General features: G+C 39.9%; 1 protein-coding gene across 3 annotated transcripts in view; it reads right to left on the bottom strand.

The window, feature by feature from the left end:
• The window catches only part of LOC145687958 (transmembrane protein 8B), a 1,033,730-nt gene that overhangs the window by 38,736 nt on the left and 971,530 nt on the right, over nucleotides 1–23,464 (bottom strand). For all 3 annotated transcript variants that reach the window (XR_014131821.1, XM_081761557.1, XM_081761558.1), the window contains exons 8-9: nucleotides 15,727–15,919; nucleotides 6,276–6,496 (exon numbers count right to left, since the gene is read on the bottom strand). Coding sequence is in view for 2 of the 3 variants with exons in the window: in XM_081761557.1 (XP_081617683.1) it covers nucleotides 6,276–6,496; nucleotides 15,727–15,919 (414 nt within the window). In the remaining variant the exon portion in view is untranslated. The remainder of the gene's footprint in view (nucleotides 1–6,275; nucleotides 6,497–15,726; nucleotides 15,920–23,464) is intronic.

The raw sequence follows: 23,464 nt of genomic DNA on the forward strand, positions 1-23,464 counted from the left end.
GGACAACCATTTTTACCCCAAAATTTTTGCCCTTGAAAATGATGGGATACGTGTTCGTCGAGTTTTCCATATACCAAACAGTTTCCGAACAAATGATCCGGTTCAAACTATTCTGAAAGCCAATAGCTATAACATTACAAAATGTGCTCTAACTCCCGATATCCCGACCGGTGTCACGTATAACTTTGGGATTCGTCTAGTTAAAATATATCAAATGCAAACACAATTGTCTCGTTTGGATCTCAGCCAAGGCACTTCGTGACCTTCCCTTGTCAGAAAGTTTTCTTTAAAAAAAAATCTTCATTTCCGTGTTGATTTATGTCTTTTCTGGGCCATTTTGCGGATTATCCGCGGTTTCCGTGTCACTCAATTCTGCAGATAATCGAGAGTTTACAATAAATAAATAAATAAATAAACTATTGTCAACAAAACGTATTCTCTTCTGAAGTGGTCTAATACGTACTAAGGCTAGTATTTTAAATTTGAAGTAACCAACACATGAATAGATTCAATTAACTCAATAGAATATCTGGAACTAACATCTGTTGGTACAGAAAAGAAGGCACCCATTTGCTTCGGGGTAAGCCACACTAGATGGCATCACGAGCGATTTGATAATACAATACCCTCAAGCCGAAGAGTTGAATCTCACTATCTTTAATCTCCATATATATCTTTGTACAATACGAAGCAAAAAACCTGCAACATGAAAGTTTAAGTTCATTGTGAAACTACGCCTAACAACATAGGCAACCAACCTAACGTCTTTGTGGCACTGATCACGCCAGGATAACCTTCGGCTTCGTCCCCCTGCACACTTCGTTTGGAGCAAGAAATGCATAGACCACGTGACTACAAACCACAAATTTCTCACAAGATGGAGTAATACATTGAGGTTCTTCTCATTTCTCTTCTCATTTTACATCCTTGGTTTTAAAGAGAGAGAAAGAGAAAAAGGGTCAACGTGATAAAAACTAAATAAAGAAGAATATGAGAAATATAAAAGAAAATAAAACGTGCGCATATATTGACAAATGACACATGCACTTCAAAGGGGACCACCACAAACTTTGTTATGAACCACATATAATAACTGTGAGAATCAGCAAACCACAAATACATAATTACACATAGTAAGTGTTATATAACACATATTTATTTAAACAAATAAAAATGCTCGCAGAAAGCTGAAAAGTTCTTTAAAATCTCAACCATAACTGAAAGAAGAGATTACTTCTCTATTGTTTTTCTTCGTAGCATCCATCTACATGGAGAAATGAGAAAGAGAGAACGTCTTAAGAGATTCGTACGTATACAACATCGGAAACTGCTAAATGGAAAAAATTACGGTCTTTGGATAGGATTCGAACGCAGAACCATAGCATTAGAAATTCCACACTCTACCGATGTAGCTATTCTGACATTAAAACCCTGTTCCTCCATCATTACCTATAAAAGACGGAATGGAGTCTGCAGAAAACTACGTCTAACATGTCCATGACAGACCGCCTATAACCTATGTCTAATTGGTACTTTAAAACGATAGCTATACACGTGCATAGAAAGTAAAATCAAATGAGTAGTTAGTATACATCACTTGGTCTGTCTCACTCTATCTCTGACTATACAAATCGAGGAAGAAGAAAAATATAGAGGTGAGAACACAGGAAGAACAAGCAAAAATAAAAGTTGCAGGAAACTGAATATCAAGGGGAGAGAGAGAGAGAGAGAGAGAGAGAAATAGAGGGAACGAAGCAAATGATTTAATATATGTCCGAAAAGAAGGTTCACAACTGTGCTATACATTTAATGTATTGAATACTCCGTTCCTTCTAAATTGCTTGCCAGGTGAGATATTGATTAATTTGTAAAAACGTAGCAAATGCCCACGTTGTCTTGATTTCTTACTGTTTCAGTAATAGTGAAAACTTGTGGTTTATGCAACATAATAAATTATTAATTTTACCACAACAACCATGTAGTTGTTGTTGATGATTTTGAGTTTAACGTCGGCTCAGCAGCGAGGCTATATGAAACGTGGACCTAGTTATTAACGTGGAATCCGAATCATATGAGCTGCTGCCGGGAATCGAAGCAAATATATAGTGTTGGTAAGAAATTTCTAAGCAAAAGAAGAAACTGAACAGCAAAATACATGAAACGATACACGTGCAAACTATTACTTAAAGAGAATTTATTGTAAAATCAATACACCCATGTGGCGGTATATAATCGCAAAGTGATTAGAGAACTCGATATTAAACTGTTGATCACATCGTTTTACTTATTTGAATTCAGTGTCGTATAGGTTCGGTTTTAGCTCTAGATTTCAGCGTTTTCACTTCGATTCTTAACTTGTTGGAAATATGCATTAATCGAAATTATAAAAGTATACGAAATTTAACTAGCTAAAAGAAGAGAATAACATAAAAATCTGGATTAGAGTATTACAATAAACACGTGTATTTTGTTTAGGGTTTTCAAGTCATAGCTTATAGGAATTATAGAAAGAACGTTTGTTGTGAAAGCACAAGAAAAAACAAAACAGGGAATAGATACAAACCTCAGATGGGTTTGAACACGAGAACACGGAGGTAGTAGACTACTCTACTAAACCGCTTTTTTTTTTTTGTTTCAACTGACTCACCGAACGTGTTCCAGTAACTTACTTTGACTACTTATATCTAATTTTACTTGCTTTACTCATTTTTAAACTTGGTTTCTCCAATTACCTAGAGCGACAGGGACACGAACACAGAAATATCGAGGACAGTTAAAATCACAAAGGCATTCCCACCGGGAATCGAACCCGGGACCCCGTACACCAAAGGCGCACGTGCTAGCCACTAGACCAGCAAGGAGGGCAACCGCTCGGTTATATTTAATTCTCTACTACGTTTTGATAAATATAGTCTAGAGTATTTGCACTTTACTTGTTTCTGTTTTGTTGTTTGTCATATAATGTATACGAGTGACGAATAATAGAATAGAACTGTTTTAGACGAGTATGAACAATTTTCCCGGACAAGTCGTAATATTATATGTATTTAAATTGCACAAATAAATCAGATTAAATCTGTAAAGTGCTTCGGGGGTTTTGATGGAAGTAAACTGTTGCATAGTTACGAGTTTGTGTTTATGCTCACCACTCGATGGAAGTTATGTTCTTGAAAGATACTAACTGTTACTATAGGGTCTTTTCTAATGTATTTGATTTAAGAAATTTGAAAATATTTTGTTACTAACAGTGAGTATTTTTTCGTGCAACAACAGTTGATTACAGGCACATCTACTTGTTCTGCGCATGCCTTTCATAATACGACGTCATGTATAGCAATATTGTGCATTATCCTTTATTCAAAGACGTTCCAGCACTTTTACTTTGGTGTGTAAGAATGCGCAATATGATCATTCTGTACGTGAGAGTGTTATCGCTCTTATTGAACATTCGGGATTGAGTGTTCCTGAAGTAGGCGCTCGATTAGGCGTGCATCATGCAACACCGTTCAGGTGGTGGAAAAAGTATGAGGAAACTTGAAGTCTAACTCGAAAATCTGGAAGTAGTCGGCCACGAGTATTCTCACCAACACAAGACCAACGATTAGTTGATCAATGCTGTCGACAGCCTTTTGTGTGTGCCCGACAACTGCAGCAGTCTACCGCCTTTCCAGGTGATGTAACTACATTCCGACGGCGACTTCGGGCCGCAGGCTTAAGGTCCTTCCGGGCTGCTGTTAAGAAGAGATTGACAGAAGATCACAAAGTCGATAGAGTGGCGTTTGCAGAGCTAAATATTGCTCGTCACTGGGACACTGTTGTCTGTACAGATGAGAAAATATTTTCCACTGGAAACTTTGGGCCGACACGTGTGTATCGCCCATCTGGAAGACGGTTTGATCTACAATATATGGCCCGTTCAGCGCAAATGGGTCATATGACGATTCACTGTTGGGGGTGGATATGCAAGGCTGCAGGTGGAGGTGGTATCCATCGAATTACAGGCCGGCTTAATGGTAAAAAATATGTTGATCTTCTCGACTTTATGCTCCCTGAAATAAAAGCACATGTTGGTGACGACAAACTCCAGCTACAACAGGACCATAGTTCCGTGATGATTCAGCTGTGGTTCAGTCATGGATCCAGAGGCAACCTGATCTCGAGTTAGTCGAATGGGTAAGCAATTTAGAAGGAACGGAGTATTCAATACATTAAATGTATAGCACAGTTGTGAACCTTCTTTTCGGATATATATTAAATCATTTGCTTCGTTCCCTCTATTTCTCTTTCTTTCTCTCTCTCTCTCTCTCTCTCTCTCTCTCTCTCCCCTTGATATTCAGTTTCCTGCAACTTTTATTTTTGCTTGTTCTTCCTGTGTTCTCACCTCTATATTTTTCTTCTTCCTCGATTTGTATAGTCAGAGATAGAGTGAGACAGACCAAGTGATGTATACTAACTACTCATTTGATTTTACTTTTCTATGCACGTGTATAGCTATCGTTTTAAAGTACCAATTAGACATAGGTTATAGGCGGTCTGTCATGGACATGTTAGACGTAGTTTTCTGCAGACTCCATTCCGTCTTTTATAGGTAATGATGGAGGAACAGGGTTTTAATGTCAGAATAGCTACATCGGTAGAGTGTGGAATTTCTAATGCTATGGTTCTGCGTTCGAATCCTATCCAAAGACCGTAATTTTTTCCATTTAGCAGTTTCCGATGTTGTATACGTACGAATCTCTTAAGACGTTCTCTCTTTCTCATTTCTCCATGTAGATGGATGCTACGAAGAAAAACAATAGAGAAGTAATCTCTTCTTTCAGTTATGGTTGAGATTTTAAAGAACTTTTCAGCTTTCTGCGAGCATTTTTATTTGTTTAAATAAATATGTGTTATATAACACTTACTATGTGTAATTATGTATTTGTGGTTTGCTGATTCTTACAGTTATTATATATAGTTCATAACAAAATTTGTGGTGGTCCCCTTTGAAGTGCATGTGTCATTTGTCAATATATGCGCACGTTTTATTTTCTTTTATATATTTCTCATATTCCTCTTTATTTAGTTTTTATCACGTTGACCCTTTCTCTCTTTCTCTCTCTTTAAAACCAAGGATGTAAAATGAGAAGAGAAATGAGAAGAACCTCAATGTATTACTCCATCTTGTGAGAGATTTGTGGTTTGTAGTCACGTGGTCTATGCATTTCTTGCTCCAAACGAAGTGTGCAGGGGGACGAAGCCGAATGTTATCCTGGCGTGATCAGTGCCACAAAGACGTTAGGTTGGTTGCCTATGTTGTTAGGCGTAGTTTCACAATGAACTTAAACTTTCATGTTGCAGGTTTTATGCTTCGTATTGTACCATATGCAGACCAATATGGGTTCCATACGCAGATTACTTCCAATAGTGCTCTCTTTACGAAAACTGAACTAACTGATAGTTACAGCAACAGAAAATTACAATACCCAAGCGTTCAAAATCGTCTGATTATGCATATTGAATACTATCGCAGAATTTAATGCCTGATTATGCATACTCCCCGTAACCTTAGAAACGAGCAAAATTATAACCAACACTTATTATTATTATTGCTTGACTCTTTAAGATCTTGAAAAATGAAATCTTTAAAACTTACGTCCCACGGTTATGCCGGCTAGGCTAAAGGAGGAGGAGGATGAGAAATGAATGGAATGATGGAATGAAGAAAGTGGGAGGAAACGGGAGAACCCCGAGAAAACCCACGAGCACGGTGTTTGTTCACCACAAAGTCCACACGGCGTGAGCTGGGATACCTCATGCACCAGAGATGATTTAAGATCTTTATTTCAAGAAAAATTATTACAGTATTCTACATGAAGTTGCAAAAATATAGCTTTCTCAAGAGTGTATTTTATTGTATTTTAGTGTTTTCCGTTCCATGTTTCTACCCTTACGGCTAAAGATGATAAGGAGAAGGAATAAATGATGATAATGAAATTAACGGTAAAAGAACATAACGGCAATGCCCTGTGCGGAATTTGAACCCATGACATTAAAAAAAACAACCATATTCTATTTTCCAATGTTAGGTATATAGGATGTTTTCCACCCACTATCCTTACACGACACAGTCGCCCGAAAGTCCCAGTGTAAAAGCTTTCTCTTATTTGAACTCGACCATGTTAATATTCCCTGATTACATGGATATTTTTATTCGTTCTGCAAAGGGAAATTATAAAAAAAGAAAAGAAAAAAAAAAACACTTAAGAAAAACAACTTATGAAGTGTAAGCTTACCTCTCATTTTTGTGATTAGTCGTATAACAGTAAGGCATCAAAGTAATGAACCAGAGACCTGGCTCAGGGTACGGCACCAGCATTCTTCCCACAGTCTTCCCTGGAATCGACGTATTCACTCGGATCATTATCCCCGAGCTGCATGACCCTGGGTATGATGCTTCAGCTCTGATACCATAGCTCAAGCATCCAACAACGGTTACATTGTGCGCTGTTACATTCTGAAAAAGTGATAAAGGAGACTTGAGTCAGACAAGACTTATCATTGTGAAACTAGCCGCACTTACTCCGAAAAAAGTGAACAAGTTTGCTCAAGCCATTCTCCAGAACTTAAAAAAAAAAAGCTTCTGAGGGAATGTTTACGTTAGAACATCAAGTAAAGTTTTCTCTATATTAAGAAATTAAACGCTGACGATGGTAATCAAATGTATAGGGAAAACAAGATCAATTAATCATCTCGAAGTAATACTATCTACAGTTTATTATCACCATAGAAAGTTGGTTGAGTCTCGGGCTAGTCCGATCACTCAAAAACAGAAATGTGTAAACAGGTTGACTGCCAAGGTGATTTTAGGGTACTGGTCCCAGGAGGCCACAAATTTCTTCTTACCTTTGGCTCAATTATGGATAGTCATGTCACATTTTTGTCGCGATAGTTTGTTTCTTCCGAAAATGTACCAATGGGAGCCGAGCACCATATGTCATGCTCATGGTCTCAAAGTAATTTGTGACAATGAGCATCATATATCATGCTCAAGAACCTGAATAGGTTAGTGATTTGTGATATCAAGTATGAGCATCATATATGGTACTCATGGCCCCACAGAAAAATAAGGTGAGCACCACATATGATGCTCATGGCAGTCAACCTGTTAAATTCGCTAGTGATAAGTCAATGGGGCAGGTTTTCAACCATCATTTCTCGACGCGATTAGTTATAGCCATCTTACTTTGAACCATCTACGAGGGATGATAAGCAAGTAACGTTACAAAGCCTGCAGTAAAACATGTATAAATTATTTCATGCAACCAATACTGCCAACAGATAGGACATATATTGGGTTATATTATGACATGGTCTCCATATCGGTTGAGGCATTTGTGGGATGAGTTTGAAAATTCCTTCCTGGTAAAAATCCTGTCCTAGCGTGTTCGGCCACGTTGTCACGAAGTGTTTCACTTCCTTCGGTACTGCAGCATATCGTGTACAATGTGACGAACGCTTCCGAACGACATTCCCAATTCAGCCACCAGATGCCGTAACCTGATCCTACTGTTGTCTTGAATGAGCTCCTTCACGCGAGCTGTGTTGAAATATGTTGATGCAGTGCTGAGTCGGCCACTCTGCTCCTCGCCGGTGACGTTTTCTCTACCAGCCGCAAACTTTCGACACGATTCTGCGACATGCTGACGACACATTACAATCTCTGCATAAACCTCTACCAACTGTCGGTGAATTTCACCCGCAGTTAGATCTAGATGTTTCGCTCACAGAAATCGAATAACTTAGCGGACTTCTTCGCGAGACCAGTTTTCCAAACGAGTCACCACTTGTCTTTATCTACAACCAGGGGTGTAGATGGAGGGTGGCTGAAACTCCGCACTGTTGCTAACTCCATGTATTAAAGTTACCGCACACTCCTCATTCCTCTATAAGAGACGAAACTCCAGAAATATCGTCTTTGTAACCTTACTTTCTGATCCTTCCTCGTACATATTAACTACTACAATTGAGTGAAGTCTTTTCAATGTAGCTCAATTTGTTTTGGAGTACTTTGATCAAGAAATTGGTTGGTTGGAGTTCAGAGTTCCTCCCCAGCACCGAGGCTATGAGAATGGAGTCTACAGTTTAACCCCTCAGTAACGTGGGGGTTGATCGTACGGCAAAAGAGTATTTAGATTTTGTACTCTTAAGTAATATTTGCAAACTATCTACTTTAAGATGAAAGACACCGACCCAAATATATTGTAATGTACCACGTGACAGGGTTTATAAACAATGACATTTGCTTCTGTTTGTAAACATCAACCACATGTATTGACGTCGGAGTACTACACACCACGTGGGATTACTACAAGAAGCAGACGTCGGAACACCAGCACCACCTACAAGTCACATGACGACATGGGAGCAGCAGCGCCACCGCCGCCCGGAGCGCCTATATATTGGAGAATATCTAGCGGACAGACACCAGTCTTCGATTGGTCTCCCTTCTTCTTGAAGCACTAAGAGAAACCCAATCTCAAAGCCTCCAGACTGCTGCGGGACGCTTATCTTCCCTTCTGCCTGGCTTAGCTTGCTTGGAACTCGGTCGAAATCCCAACCTCAGTTGCTTAGCTTGCTTCGGAGCCCTGTGACTTTTTAACCCTCCTCTCACTTCTTGCCTGGAGCATTGAGGTTTCCTATGCCAACCTACTAGCTTGCCCAGAGCTCTATGGAGATCCTGTCCTTGGCCGCACGGTCTTGGGTTACGTAATTTTTACCTCACAATAGAGAAAATTCTTCTCAGGCTTTCTCTGGCCGTGCAGTTTCACAGGCCGCACACGACAGTGGTTCTTCGCAACGAAATAGAAATCCATGTATTAAGTGTGAATGTCTAATGCGATGTCTTAGAAATCGTTACTTCTGTCCAGATTTTGATCCGCTGGTCCAGATACTATGTCCGATCTGTGTGCAATGGGAATCGCTCTAGGAATTGTATCGGGATTTATTTGTGAACAGAATGCGGCTCCACTCAAGCGGGTCCATTAGCAATGCTCATGACATCACTGCTAACAAGCTCTTTTGTGCGCTGGAGTCAGTGGAAGTACGGGGAAACACAAATTTCTGGTCGTGGGCATACAGGATACTGGCATCCAGTCCCCGATACACGGTTTGGACCAACACTTTCATCTCTAGGGTGGTTGTATTGGATGCGTAATTCACTTGCGACGCGTACCTGTGGTCAGCTATCAGTCCTGTTGTGGAACTGTCTCGCTTGGATAACCTCCGCATAACCTACGGCTGACACCTGCGTCGATACACTGTTTCCACAATATGAACATGAGATATTGATATTTTTTGCATATTGACGACTCATGCAACTACTGTCTGTATACCAGCTCGTCCCAAGCGCCCAATTATGCGACTCTTGGCAAAAGGGTCAAAATAACGTCTTTGTGTCATATTCCCCGTCTATTGCCACATTTAACTCGGCAGTACCCTTCGCTGACTAAAATAGGCCTACACACAATGCGCACATTTCGGCTTCAAACACTAATATTTAATTTCTTCCCGTAGAGGACCAGGCTGACTCTTGCCACAGTTAATTCGATAAGACTCAGAAGCAACATGCGTCGTCCGTTACATTTCCCTTGATCGTGACACTCTTCCCAGGCTTAATATGCAACTTCTTCTATTATGCTTAAGTTTTGGACATCAGTGTATATGCAAAGGGGAGATGCCCCATTCCGGTAATTAGAACATAAAATATTGTTTCTAAATCGATCTCTCATTTGCGATGTTGGGAAGAGAAATACAAATTAACACATGCAGTTCAACTACTTGCAGTTCAACATTCCTTTTCAGTGCTGAGAGTACATGAGGCATGGACTTACAGCTTAACATCGAATTCTGAAACCACATAAGTGGTATAGGAAGTGGACTCGGGTTTCTTACGCAAATGCTAAGAGTAGTAATTGTTTTATGCATAGTATGGTAAGATCTAAAGTAAAGTCAACATTGAGCGGTTATTATTTGCTGCTGAGATCTGTACTAGAAAATTTAACTTATTTACAAGCATATCTCAGCTGAAATTCGAATTCTGAACCATATGACGTGTAATATGAAGTATATAGGGCTTAATTTAATTACGATAACCTTCTTATACTTAGCGATATTGAATTTCATCAGATTGTCTTGTTTTTGTAGTACATAAAAATTCAATTACCTTAAGGAAAGTTTTATTTACAAGCAGTAATATTTTATAGTTAAAGATATTATAGCTGTTTGCATTGTTGATAGGAGACACATAGGGGCTTTTCTTAGTTTCAAGCCCTTCTAATTGTGGCATTACATAATATTTATTGTGAAGTAACTGGCTGTAATGCTACAGCTTTAAGTAAGTTTTTTAATTTTTTTAAAAAACTTTCTCTACTTTTACGTACAGATATTTTAAAGATTGTTCTGTAGGTGATTCAAACAAAAAGATGGCAACACGTGCTGCTCTTTCCAATGTATTTTCTAGGGAGCGAAAATATTAAACATAGTTGAATAAAATCCAAGTGATGAAAATTCAAGCTATGTCCAAAGACAAATATAATAATCAGGAATGTAGTACAATGTTTTGGTAATTTGTTACTTTCATTGTTAATAGCGTTTTGTTATTGATAGCATATTTGTATCTTGTTCATTGTGGCTTTAGAAATATTCCACAATATTAATAAAACAAAATTGGCTAAAACATTATATATATTAGTATTATATATTAATAATAAACAAATGGCATCGGTCAGTTTTGTTTTATTAATACGAGGACCATGTTTCTGAAGAGTAAAATTAGGTAACCTTCACACTAGGATCATGTGAGCTACAGCTGCTAACTTTACACTGTCTTAAATCTACGCCTTCACACATGCGCTTCAGCGCAAATGAACCGCGGCTCTGAGCTACTATGAAGATCACCCCGCCGCCAGTAGCGGGCTCGAACAAGCTGCTGGCGGGGAAGAAAATAACACGCAGTCTTATGAGAGCCCTTCACACGTGAGCGTGAACTCAGTTGGAATGGAGGAAAGTGTACATACATTTGATGTTGAAAATTTTCTCATTTTGGTGTTACTCTGATGAAATGCACAATTTATACTATTATACAGTTCGTCAAACGAAGATACAGACTTCCTGAAGTAACTGAAATATTTTGTTTCATCTTCTCTCAGTTTAGAAAAGACTGTAAAATGAACATTATTCGAGTCTTGATCGATTTATAGGATGAATCCACATTGTTCCATATCTTCTTTTCCTTTTTTCTTGCAATTTATCGCCAAGATTAAAGCTGCAGCGTCTTCTGGCTCTAGCACGGCTGTCATTTTGGTATCATGATCTTTTGAGTGGCTCAGAGGTATTCAGTGCCTTCACACGATAGGTTCACAAGATCCTAGTGTGAAGGCAGCCTTAAGTTCTCCCAACAATGAAAAAACAAGATATTTAGAAAAAGCACGAATTATTCTCTGATTATATATTCAACTAGTATTTAAACAACACTTGAATTTTCATCTCTTGTGTTTGATTGAATTGGCGATAAATCAAGGCTTTGCATTTACCTGAACTTGACTGCTAGTTTAATTAAAAAGAAAAGACAAATAAATAAATAAATAAATAAGCAAACACCATTTTCAAACTTACCCACAGCCATAGCTAGTATGTTCATTTTCTGCCAATAAATATAGACTTCAGGAGAATAACAACATTTTGGATACAATGCAAACAATGATCTTTCGAAAGAAAAGTCAGTTGTTTGTTTTAAAGGAAGATTAAATCTCAAGTGAGAAAACTAAATGTAGTACTAAGCCATACATATTTCATTTTAGTTGTTGATTGCAGCATCGAGACTATGGTCGGCCGCACGTTGGTCAGACCACAGCACAGCAAAACTGAGGCAAAGAGAAGCAGAAGAGGATGTGGAGAGAGGCTTAATTCAGAGGCGGGTCTAGAGGTAAGGCCGTCCACACATTTGCCTGAGGACAGGAGAGCCGAGTCGAGTTTCAATACGTGAGCAATGTAGTAAAGCATCGTACCGCATTTTCACTTTAGCACATGCTAAACAAAAGGTAAATTCACTCTTAAGCTTTCTACTAAAACTGGAAATAGTAGAAATGCACTACCACTTCCTGTTTCAACATCTACTTTGAAAATACCACAGCATAAAAATCAAACTCCTTTACGTGGTGTACACATGACACTTCCTCCTAGTACGTCCTTGACTTTCTTCTGATTCTCTGCGTGGCTCCTGCAAGTAGAAATGCATCTTCATGCGTCATACTTCGGCCAGTTGGAAGTTACTACGATCTTAGAAATTGTATGAGGGTGGTATTATTATTATTATTATTATTATTATTATTATTATTATTATTATTATCGGTATTCTGCCATTATTAGCAGGTGACTTGCTGCAACTGAGAAGCTTCCATGCTCCAGAGTCTTCCGCTAACCTCCTCGTCTTCACGTATGATTTTTCTGTTTTGATATTGTCCATTAATTGTAGGCTCCTTTGCCCCCCCTCTCATCTTCCCTGCCACCATACCCTCTGGCACATCTCATGATACAGTTCCTTCTTACACAATGTCCCAACCAGTTTCTCTTCCTCTTCTTTATAATATATAAAATTGTTCTTTTCTCCCCAACCATTTCTAAGACCCTCTCATTCGTTTCCCGCTCACTCAGCTAATTGTCTCCATTCTTCTCCGCATCCACATTTCGAAGGCTTCCAGAAGTTTTTCATCATTTTTGCGTAGTGTCCATGTTTCTGACCCATACAACATAATACTCCACACGAAGCATTTTATAAGTATTTTTCTCAACTCTTTCTTCAAGGTCCCACAAACTACGTAGTATTTTCTTCCTCCTAAAAGCTTCTTTCCCCATTTCTATCCTTGCCTTCATTTCACGTTTACATTTCATATCGTCACTAAACTACTAATTATTACACTACTTGGCTTATATATTTTTTACAATGTTCAGTAGGAACGGGACTTTAAACTGAACGTTTAAAAGTGAAACTTCTTTTTTCCCCTCTTGGCATAATTTACGCAAGTTATTTTTGTTGTTGTTGTTGTTAGGCAAAACCTGAACTGACCAACAACACTTATGAACTGTTAGATCATCTCTAGAATGAGATATTCAGTTTTATCGTACAACAGAAACTAAATGTTATTGGTATACATAGCTATTACAAAATTTAATTAAGATGAACAAAACCAAATGATAAAACAGTGAAAGCACTGGAGAATTCAAGTGAATGAAACTACAACAGTTATAGAACTTGAAGGGAAATGAAAACGAAAGTAGCTTCTGGCTAGTGAAGTTGAAAACAAAAGTAGTATTAGTGACAATACGAAATATATCTGAAAAGTAAAACAAAGGTGGAACTGGTAAAGAGATCTTTAACAAGAAAGGAAAAACTGAATACTTTGTGATTTCCTGCAGAGTATCGTATGGTATTTTAAAGAAGCCTACGGGACAGAAATATTTAATACGAAAACGCAAAAAAGAAAACAAAAGAAAGAAAAGTGAATGAACAATAAAACTACTCGAAACAACGGTAAAGAGAAGATATTGGAATTTGGCTGGTTGTTAGGGAAAGGCAAAGAAGAAATATTGGAGAAAGTAGGAGAAAGAATAATAATACTCGCGCTAATTAGGAAAAAGAGTGGGAAAATGCTTAGAACGTCGCTTAAGAGAAAAAGCAGAAGAAAAAGGACATTTATTAAACAATCAAATTATTGGGTTGAGACATAATTCCGTAGCGTTCTGATTTGACCTAACAACACTGCATTGCTGTTCATTTGTTTACCGATTTTACATTGTCACGATTTACTTTGGAGGGTTGTCTTATGAAATAAGAGTTGTAAGCGAGATTGTTACAAACGATTGTTATTTATTCGCTGTTGAAGATGGAGTGTCAGGTTGAGAAAAAAGAACATTTCCGACATTATGCTGTATGAGCTTAACCGAGGTTAAAGCGCAGCAAATGCGTCTAGGAACATCTGTGAAGTAGACGGAATTAATCCGTCGGTGAAAGCACAGCAAGAAAATGGTTTTCTTGTTTTAAGGCGAATCAGTTTCATTTGCATGATGGAAGATGTACAGGAAAACCGTTCGATTTTGATGAGGAACGTTTAAACAGTTTGATACGCCAAAATCCACGCCAGAGAACCAGAGAATTAGCTAGTGTGACGGAATGTAACAAAGCAACCATCGTTCCATTTCCAATCACATTTATGAACACAACCTCGAAGATGAAACTGCCCTCCACACTTGGATTGAAGACTTACTAAACTCAAAACCAACAGATTTCTACAGACGGGGGATCCAAAAACTTCCCAAACGTTGAGAGGAAGTTATTGATAACGACGGAGATTACATTGTTCAATAGCTGCTAGTTTGACTTGGTCAAGTTTTTAACTGAATTTTAACTGAATTTCATAAATAAAACACTAAGAAAATAAACTTGACAAACCTACATTTAAAACGCTACGGAATTATGCATCAACCTAATATTTTACAAAATGTTCTGTGGGTTTGAAATGTTGGCTCTAGGAGACATTATATAACAACTGAATGAAGAAACAATTATTAATTGAGTAACGAAAGCGAAGGAAATGGGAAAACTCCAAACGCAATATTGTTCATCACAAACTCACCTGCACTAGAATAAAACCAGAATTATTTCACATCAGAGGTGAGCGCTCTTCTACTGAGCAACGCTAATAGAGGAGGATATTTGCGGAGGATTAAGGCAACGGATACAGCGAAACGAATCAAGATATTTACGAGCTGTATTTCAGGTACCATGCCGAAACTTTTAGGATCTTCACGAAAAAGTCCTGTCAATTCAGCCTCCAGTAGAACCAACGTAATAATGATCGCAATACACTTGTAAGGCAACGTATGTTTGCTGCAAGAAAAGAGCCTATCGGGTTGCAGGATGTGAACAGACTTTGAGGAAGATGGCTGAAATTCAGCTTAAATGTAGAATAGACTACGTAAATTTTATATTCTAAAACCAAATTGTCCTAAAAGGGATGAAACGAGTCAAGAAGCACGAAATATTAACTTAATGTCAATAGAAAATCAATGAAAAACAAATAATTCCTCCACTTATCTAAAAAAAAAAAAATAACAATAACAACAAAGAAAAACAGAAAAAAGCGGGAGATGGCTAAAATTCATGTCAAATGTAGAAAAGACTATGTAAATTCTATATTCGAAAAGCAAATTGTCTTAAAATGGATGGAACATAGTCAAAAAAGCAGGAAATATTAACATTAATGTCAATGGAAAATCAGTGAGAAAAATGAAGTCGTCCACATATCTCAAAAACTATAATGAGGAGATGGCTAATTGAAATCTTATTGCAAAAACATACTGAAGAGCTTAAAAAGCGATGTATAGCACGTGAGGTAAATATAAATAGAACACTGTCAAAAGTCAAGTTGTTTGAGTAAACTCAATAACAATGATGAAGTATATGCATCTTTTGCTGCGAACTACCAAGGGCGGCTCCTGCGGAGGTAACGTGCTTGAAATATCTCACATCTCGATTTGGAATCTCCAGCCTCGATTTAGCACGCAACGTGACTTTTGACTTGATCACGTGACACAGTTTGGTCCTTATGGCAAACCGGATAGTCCCTTTACTGTTTACAATAGTATCAAAGAAAGCCAATTATTTATGTACCAATTATAGTCTCTCACCAAAAATGGATCCAACCCAAATTCAAAGCTTAGTGTTCCTCCGATGTCCTGGATATGGTTAATTCCGAAGCTCATTAACCCTGGATTGTGGGTGCTGACGTCCAGTTTGATTGGTACAGTGCCGTTCTCGTCCTCCAACTGATCATATTCAAACACAAAACTTCCCGGGAACGTTTTTCGTAGTAAAGGTGTTCTGAAAGAATTAAAGAAACATCATATCATTAACATTATTTAACACTCGAAACCCCAAGGTCGGATCAAACTGACCCAGAAACAGTTTTTTCTTTTTTTCTTTTTTGCATATCAATCACATACCTTCCTTAAACTACATGTATACATGCACTGGCAGATTCAGGATATGATCAAGGGAGGGGCTAAACCATAATTTGCCGCTTTATCCTGTGTAAAGCAGGATTGAAGCCCATTTTATACGGTGTATACCTGAGCGTCAAGTAGGGGAGCTACAGCCCCCCTTGGATCCGCCACTGTATACATGTATTATTCATACACTTGTATAGAAGCCTTTCTTAAAAATACGAGGGCTATCCAGAAAGTAGATTACGTTTTCGTCTGTGTCCGCTAGGGGCGGGGCTAGCGCGGCCATCTTGGGGTCAGAGCGTTGCGCAGCTCAGTCGGCATCTAGCCGTGCTAGTGAGAGGTTCGTGCTGTGCTCCGTTAAGATACTGTGACGGTTTGAAATGTCTGCGTTAATTGAAAATCCCGCGAGCTGCGAGGTGCGTGCAGTAATAAGGTTTCTGACAGCAAAAAACTGTAAACCGATAGAAATCTATCGGCAGCTGTGTGAAGTGTATGGGGACAACATTATCACTGAAGGTGGAGTGCGACAGTGGGTCATAAGATTTAAAAATGGCCGAACCAATGTTCACGACGAAGATCGAAGTGGGAGACCCAGCAAAGTGACTGCCGAACTTGTCGAAAAAGTCGATGTTAAAGTCCGTGAAAATCGAAAGTTCACAATAACGGAACTTTCTTTGAGTTTTCCACAAATTTCGCGAAGTTTGTTGCACGAAATCATCAGCGAAAAGCTTGGTTACCACAAGTTTTGTGCAAGATGGATTCCAAAAATCTTGACAGAGGACCACAAAAATCAGCGAATGGCTGCAGCGTTGCACTTTTTGGACGCCTACAATAAGGATGGTGACTCTTTACTCGATCGCATCGTTACTGGTGACGAAACATGGGTGAAACACGTGAACTGTGAAACGAAATTGCAATCAATGCAGTGGGGGCACACAGGTTCTCCCCAAAAACCCAAGAAATGCATGCAAACAATGTCGGCAAGGAAGATGATGGCGACTGTTTTTTGGGACAGAAAAGGTGTGATTTTGGTGGACTTCCTGGAAAGAGGCACTACAATAAACGCTCAAAGGTATTGCCAAACTCTGCAAAACCTCAGAAGAGCAATTCAAAACAAGCGCAGAGGAATGTTGAGCTCTAAGATCTTGTTGATTCACGACAACGCCCGGCCCCACACGGCAAATGTCACGCGTGAAGTTCTTGAATCTTTTCAGTGGGAGTTGTTTCCTCATCCGCCGTACAGTCCCGACCTGGCACCGAGCGACTTCCACCTATTCCCAGCAATGAAGAAGTGGCTGGCTATGCAGCGTTTTGATGACGACGAACAGCTGCAAGAAGAGGTAACGAAGTGGTTGAAGTCGCAGGCGGCCGAATTTTTCGACGAAGGAATTTCCAAGCTCGTACATCGCTACGATAAATGCCTTAATTTGAATGGTGACTATGTCGAAAAGTAGTATTTGTGTGTGGCTTTCATCTGTATATAATAAAATTTGTTTCCTATACTTTGTTGATTTTTTATTCCAAAACGTAATCTACTTTCTGGATAGCCCTCGTAGTACAAGCATTAGTTATTTTGAAATTTAAAATATTATCAAGGTCGGGTCAATTTTTACCAGATCTTAACAAATAGTTAAAAAAAAAATACCAAATTTGCAAAACAACCAATGATAAATTGCTGTTATATGTTAACAACAACAACTTGATTTGTTTACTCGTCCGAAAACTTTTTTTTTTTTTAATACAAAATTTCATGAGTAAACCGAAAAATTATGAAACGCGAGTTACAGCAGATAAATGTTACTATTATATGGTGTTACTAGTAAAAGAAATAACGTGTGACGTGTTAGCCAAAATAAGTATGTAAATTTATATATTACCAATGACATGTGTTTCTTGTATTCTGGAAGACAACTTCATTTATTACGAGAAATATGCAAAGTTCAAAAATAACTCGCTACTGGCGTTTCGCGGAATGGAAATTAATGTTGTCGTTCCGAAGATTAATAAGATTTTCAAAGAAAAAAAAAAACATTCACAAGCACTACTTTAATTACAGCAGCCTAGAAACGAATAGAATTGATGAACTGTAGGAGTAAAGAAAATACAGCAGGAAAACTCGAATAAAGCAAGAAACGATAATTCCAAAGAACTAATATAAATGTTTCTGTTTTCTTCGCAATGTGTACGCTTAAATATCAGGTAGTCTAAAAAGTAGTGAGCCTTTTGTGCACGAAATGACGTTAGTTTTTCAAATCACAGGGTATATGAGTCGCAGCGGGTCAAACGTAACGTCATTTGATAGCTCAAGCTAGTAGATTTGCGAAACAAGTGTTGGAATTCCTATGAACAGAGATAAGGTATTGCGCCATGAAGGTAAGTGAATTTTCCGCAAAATTGAGCTATATTTTACAATTGTATTTCGATAAAAGCGCAAATACTGCGCAGCCCGTAAGGAAATTTGTGCTGTTTATAGCAAGATATGTTATCAAAAAACAACAACAAAGAGATGGTTCAGTAGTTTTCGTTTTGGAAATGTTGATGTCCAAAATGCTCTTCGCAGTGGGCGACCAATCACACAAAGCGAAAGATATTCTGGCAGAAGTCGAGCAAAATTAGCATGTAAGTAGCCATGACATTGTGAGCTAGTGGTCTACTATGCCACGCTTAATTGCATGCATGGAGAGCATGCCCGCGACCGTTCGGTCTGTTTAATGGACGGGTTCCGCAAGAATGTAATGCACCCGCCCGTAGTTGCACAATATACGCTATTAATGCTTGTGCACGAAGTGCACCGTCAAGATTTGTTCCTTAACCTTGACATCTTAGTGTGTCACCCCCATTCTCTGAGGGAGTGGGATACGCCCACTGCGCGGCCAGACCGAAGTCCTGAGTGCCTACCAGTAGACCTACTGGTTGAGGCAGACTGCTAGCGAGTCAGTCCTACCATGCTCTGCAGGCATGGCGCCCGAGCGTTATAAGGCAAGCTCACCTCCCGCCCGTGTTCACCGTTACCCAGATACCTGGGATTGGCTCCCACAAGCTACCGAATCCCACGGTATGACCACAGCCCGGCAGAGTCCAACCCAATCCGGGGCCCCAGGCTACGCCCGAGGGGGCTTGTTCAATCCCGGCCCTGCCTACCTCTATCGTTCAACTGGCAACCGCCTTGTCGTGTAGAGGTACCACGCACACGTCGAGATACTCCCGTATCTCATCCCGGACCCAATGGTACGTGTTGAGTCACCATTTGGGTTTGGTGCCGGCCCATGTCCCACGGAACTTCCTCCCTTTAGCAGGATCAGAACCGTTACCCAGATTCCTGGGATTGGCCCCTCCCCCACCTCCGGTTGGTCCTCCCGCAGGCTGAAATCCGACACTCCCCCCCGGTAGGGTCGTCCAAGCAATACGGCACTTCCTCTAGTTACGGTAGAGGTACACCGTACATTACCAGAGCCAATGACTGATGTAGACCGTTTGCTCAAAGCAGACATTGTCATTTGGGAGCCGTGTCTCCCCTGGTAGGCCCGCCCAAACAATACGGGGCTACCTATCTTTAACGTGTTTAGGTACCACGTACACGTTGTAGCGAGGCTACCTGTCCGAATCCCAATGGTACGTGTAAGCCACCATTAGAAGGGACACCCACACCCTTCCTTCGGTAGGGTCGTCCAAACAATACGGGACTACCTCTTCTTACGAGAGAGGTGAACCGTACATTACCAGACCCAATGGCTGATGTAGACTGTCTACCTTTAAAGACAATGGCCATTTGGGAGCGACGGCTCCCCTGGTAGGGTCGTGGCTCCTGCACCCAGCTCACACTACTGGGACGAAGGAGGGACCCACTTCCTCAGGTCTCCTGAGGTACGAGTATGCGTTAGGATACCAAGTATCCCATCCCAGACCCAAGAGAACGCATTACACTCTTTTTGAGGGCAGTACCTACATCATCCTCCCGGTAGGGCGTTGGATCCGCCCACCCAGGGCACACCAACTACCCACTCTTTTTAGCGTGTTGGGTTACCACGCAGCCTTATCTCCCGGACCCAAGGGCACGGCTTAGTTGCCCATTTCGGGGGATACTCGAGGGCTCACCCCCGCCGGTAGGTACGGCAGCCGAAACTACCTATCCACTGAGGACGTGATGGGGTTACACGTACTCTCCCAGATCCAATGGCACGAGTTAGTCGCCCATTTCAGAGGATGCCCCCCGAAGGCTCACCTCTGCCGGTAGGTTGTTGACACCGCGTGCTAACCCAGTACCATATGGCAGTTAAAGTACCGGTAGTGGGTCCGGGCACCAGTGCCACCCTATCTCCCCCTGAAGGGTACACGGGTCACCACAAGGCATGTGACCCGCGAATACACAGGGGGTCCCATGACATTGCCATGACATTGCTAATGACCTAAACATCCAATATCGAATAGTATTACACCATTTAGAGAAAGTTCGCTACAAAAACAAGCACGATGTTTGGGTGCCACTTGATCTTACTCGAAAGCATTTACTGGATCGAATTTCTATCTGTGAATCTGTACTGAAACGTAAGGAACACGAGCCATTTCTAAAGCGGTTAATCACAGTGACGAAAAATGGATAACCTATGACAACAATGTGCGATCGTAGTCAAAGCGAGAAAGAGCTGCACTGTCTGTGACAAACTTCACGCTAACGCACAGGGAAGTTATGCTGTATGTTTGGTGGGATTCGAAGAGCATCGTTCATCACGAGCTATTGCCACAATGGAGAAAGACAGAGTTGGATTTGTACTGCCGACAATAAGCTCAAGTGGATTTTGGCAATTCAAAAGAAACAGGCGGAACTGGTCAATAAAAAGGGTAAATGAAATGAAATCTTTGAGTTTTACGTCCCACAGTTATGCCGGTTAGGCTAAAGGAGACGGTGATTATGAGTAATGAATGAAATGGTGGAATGAAGAAAGTGGGAGGAAACGGGAGAACCTCGAGAAAACTCACGCACACGGTGTTTGTCCACCACAAAGTTCACTTGGCGGGGGCTGGGATCGAACCCGAGACATCAAGCACCAGAAGTGAACGCTTTACCAGTGAGCCACCGCGGCCCCTCAATAAAAAGGGTGTCGTATACTATGCTGATAAACGTCAGATCACATACAATTTTAACGACCAGACACAAGTTGAGAAAACTTGGATGGGAAACTAATACACCATACAGCCTGGACCTGGCACCGTCAGGCTATCATTTATTTTGATCTGTGACGAATTCCGTAAATGGTGTTAAGTTTGTTTCAAAAGAGGACTTTCAAAACCACTTGTCACCACTTTTTGATAAGAAATCACAGTTCTATAGCGATGTGATTGTAGTTTTACCGAAAAATGGCAGAATGCTATCAAAGAAAATGGTGCGTTTGTGGTTTCATAATGTTATTTTCATATCACAATAAATTTATTCTCGGGGGCGTTTACCAGGACATGTGAAAGTAGTAGAAAACGGCCGATATTAGTGACGAATTCATAGTTTTTGTGGTCGCTGAGATCAGTGGTGAAACTCCGATCGTGTAACTTCCAAATTCATCCTATTCGGTTGCCGGGGGCGGATGCACCGGGGGGGGATACAGACATGTAAAAGTAATCCAAAATGACCGATATTAGTGTCAAATTCATAGTCTTCGCGGTCGCTGAAATGAATGTTAATACTCCCACAGGCGTTGACTTCCAAATACAGCCCCAATGCAAGGAATGGGTATATTCAGCTAGCTTGAAATAAAACAATCTATTGCAAATATCCTATACGAGAGGATCAATGCCAAGGACCAGATCATTTTCAAGTAGATGGTCTCTGATGCCACAATTTGATCCTAGTTTCCTTCTCAGTGAATGGGCAGAACAAGGAGCAGGCAGGAAACTTGAGGCAAGATAGCGTAGTTGATAGTTTTACATACTTGATTCACGGCTACCCGTACACTGTCAAACATTTGTTAGAATTCATATTCCTACTTCATTCTATCCTGTTGTTTGCTCTTGTGAAATCTTGCGGCCATTTTTCTGATTGTAAAACACTTCTACGTCATACATTGGCCTGTTGGAAATGACTGATCAAGCTTATTGATACTTTTAAGAGATCAGAAAACCATGTATTTATATATCACTGATTGAGATTGTAAGTGAATATCTACTCATTTCTTCTATACGTGGCTTCCTAATCCAAATTCTAATTAATTACTTCCTCAGATCTATATCAGGTGTTTGAAAAATGGCACCCGCGGACAACATAGTGCTATTCTAAAGGTAAAAATAAAGCGAACATACTATATAATGATATAATCTGCGGGACTCCTTCAGCCGCTATGGGGACTCAAACATTTGACTATGTGGCAACATCAAGTTGGAACCACTTGCATTGCTCTACGAATCCACTAAGCAGTTACATCGACCGTTACGTTAATATGTGGTGCTAGTGCCAACGCGTATCGACTGTAATTGCCATCTGGAAAGAATCGATATACCTATTTGATACTGGTAGATCTAATCTGTGGTTCTTTCATTGCGACGTTGCCACATAGTGCAATGTGCGCCTCCAGACGAGGTTCCGAATAGTGTACAATCCTAACTATATATAAAACTACATGAGCTGACATAAATTATTGAGTACTTCCTGTAGGCTATAACCATTAAATTTGACATGATTGTAGCTTTCCGGAACTAACCGACAGGAAAATTACCAAAAGTCAATATTTTTAATTTTTAGGGGGTCTAAAGAGGGGATGAAAATTTTCCTATGTTATTTAAATGGGCCTTGTTTTTACCAATAATATCATGTTTTAGGTACTTAGAATTGGAATAAAAACTTGCAATTCGGTATGCTTGTACGTATTCGTTAGCACTACCTAAGTAAATCAGTAAAAATAAAAAATAATTCCAACTTTAGAGTGGTTTTATAGGAAACTGAAAAATCTTTCCCATGTTACTTATATGGAACACCTTTTACACTCCCAAATTATTGAGCATTTCCTGTAGGGCCACAATGATTAAATTTGGCATGATTGTAGCTTTTCGAGACAAACCCAAAGGAAAATTGCCAAAGGTGAATATTTTTAATTTGAAATGAAATGAAATGAAATCTTTTAGTTTTACGTCCCACGTTTATGCCGGTTAGGCTAAAGGAGACGGTGATGATGAGGAATGAATGAAATGGTAGAATGAAGAAAGTGGGAGGAAACGGGAGAACCCCGAGGAAACCCACGAGCACGGTCTTTGTCCATCACAAAGTGCACACGGCACGAGCTGGGATTGAACCAGGGACCCCAAGCACCGGAGGTGAACGCTCTACCACTGAGCCACCGTGCCCCCATATTTTTAATTTCTAGGGGGTCTAAAGAGGGGATGAAGAATTTCCTCATGTTATTTAAATGGGCTTTTTTATATCTATAATCTCATGTTT

Source organism: Thermobia domestica, chromosome 6 (assembly GCF_964235325.1).
Source record: "Thermobia domestica chromosome 6, izTheDome1.hap1.1, whole genome shotgun sequence".
Classification (NCBI taxonomy): domain Eukaryota; kingdom Metazoa; phylum Arthropoda; class Insecta; order Zygentoma; family Lepismatidae; genus Thermobia; species Thermobia domestica.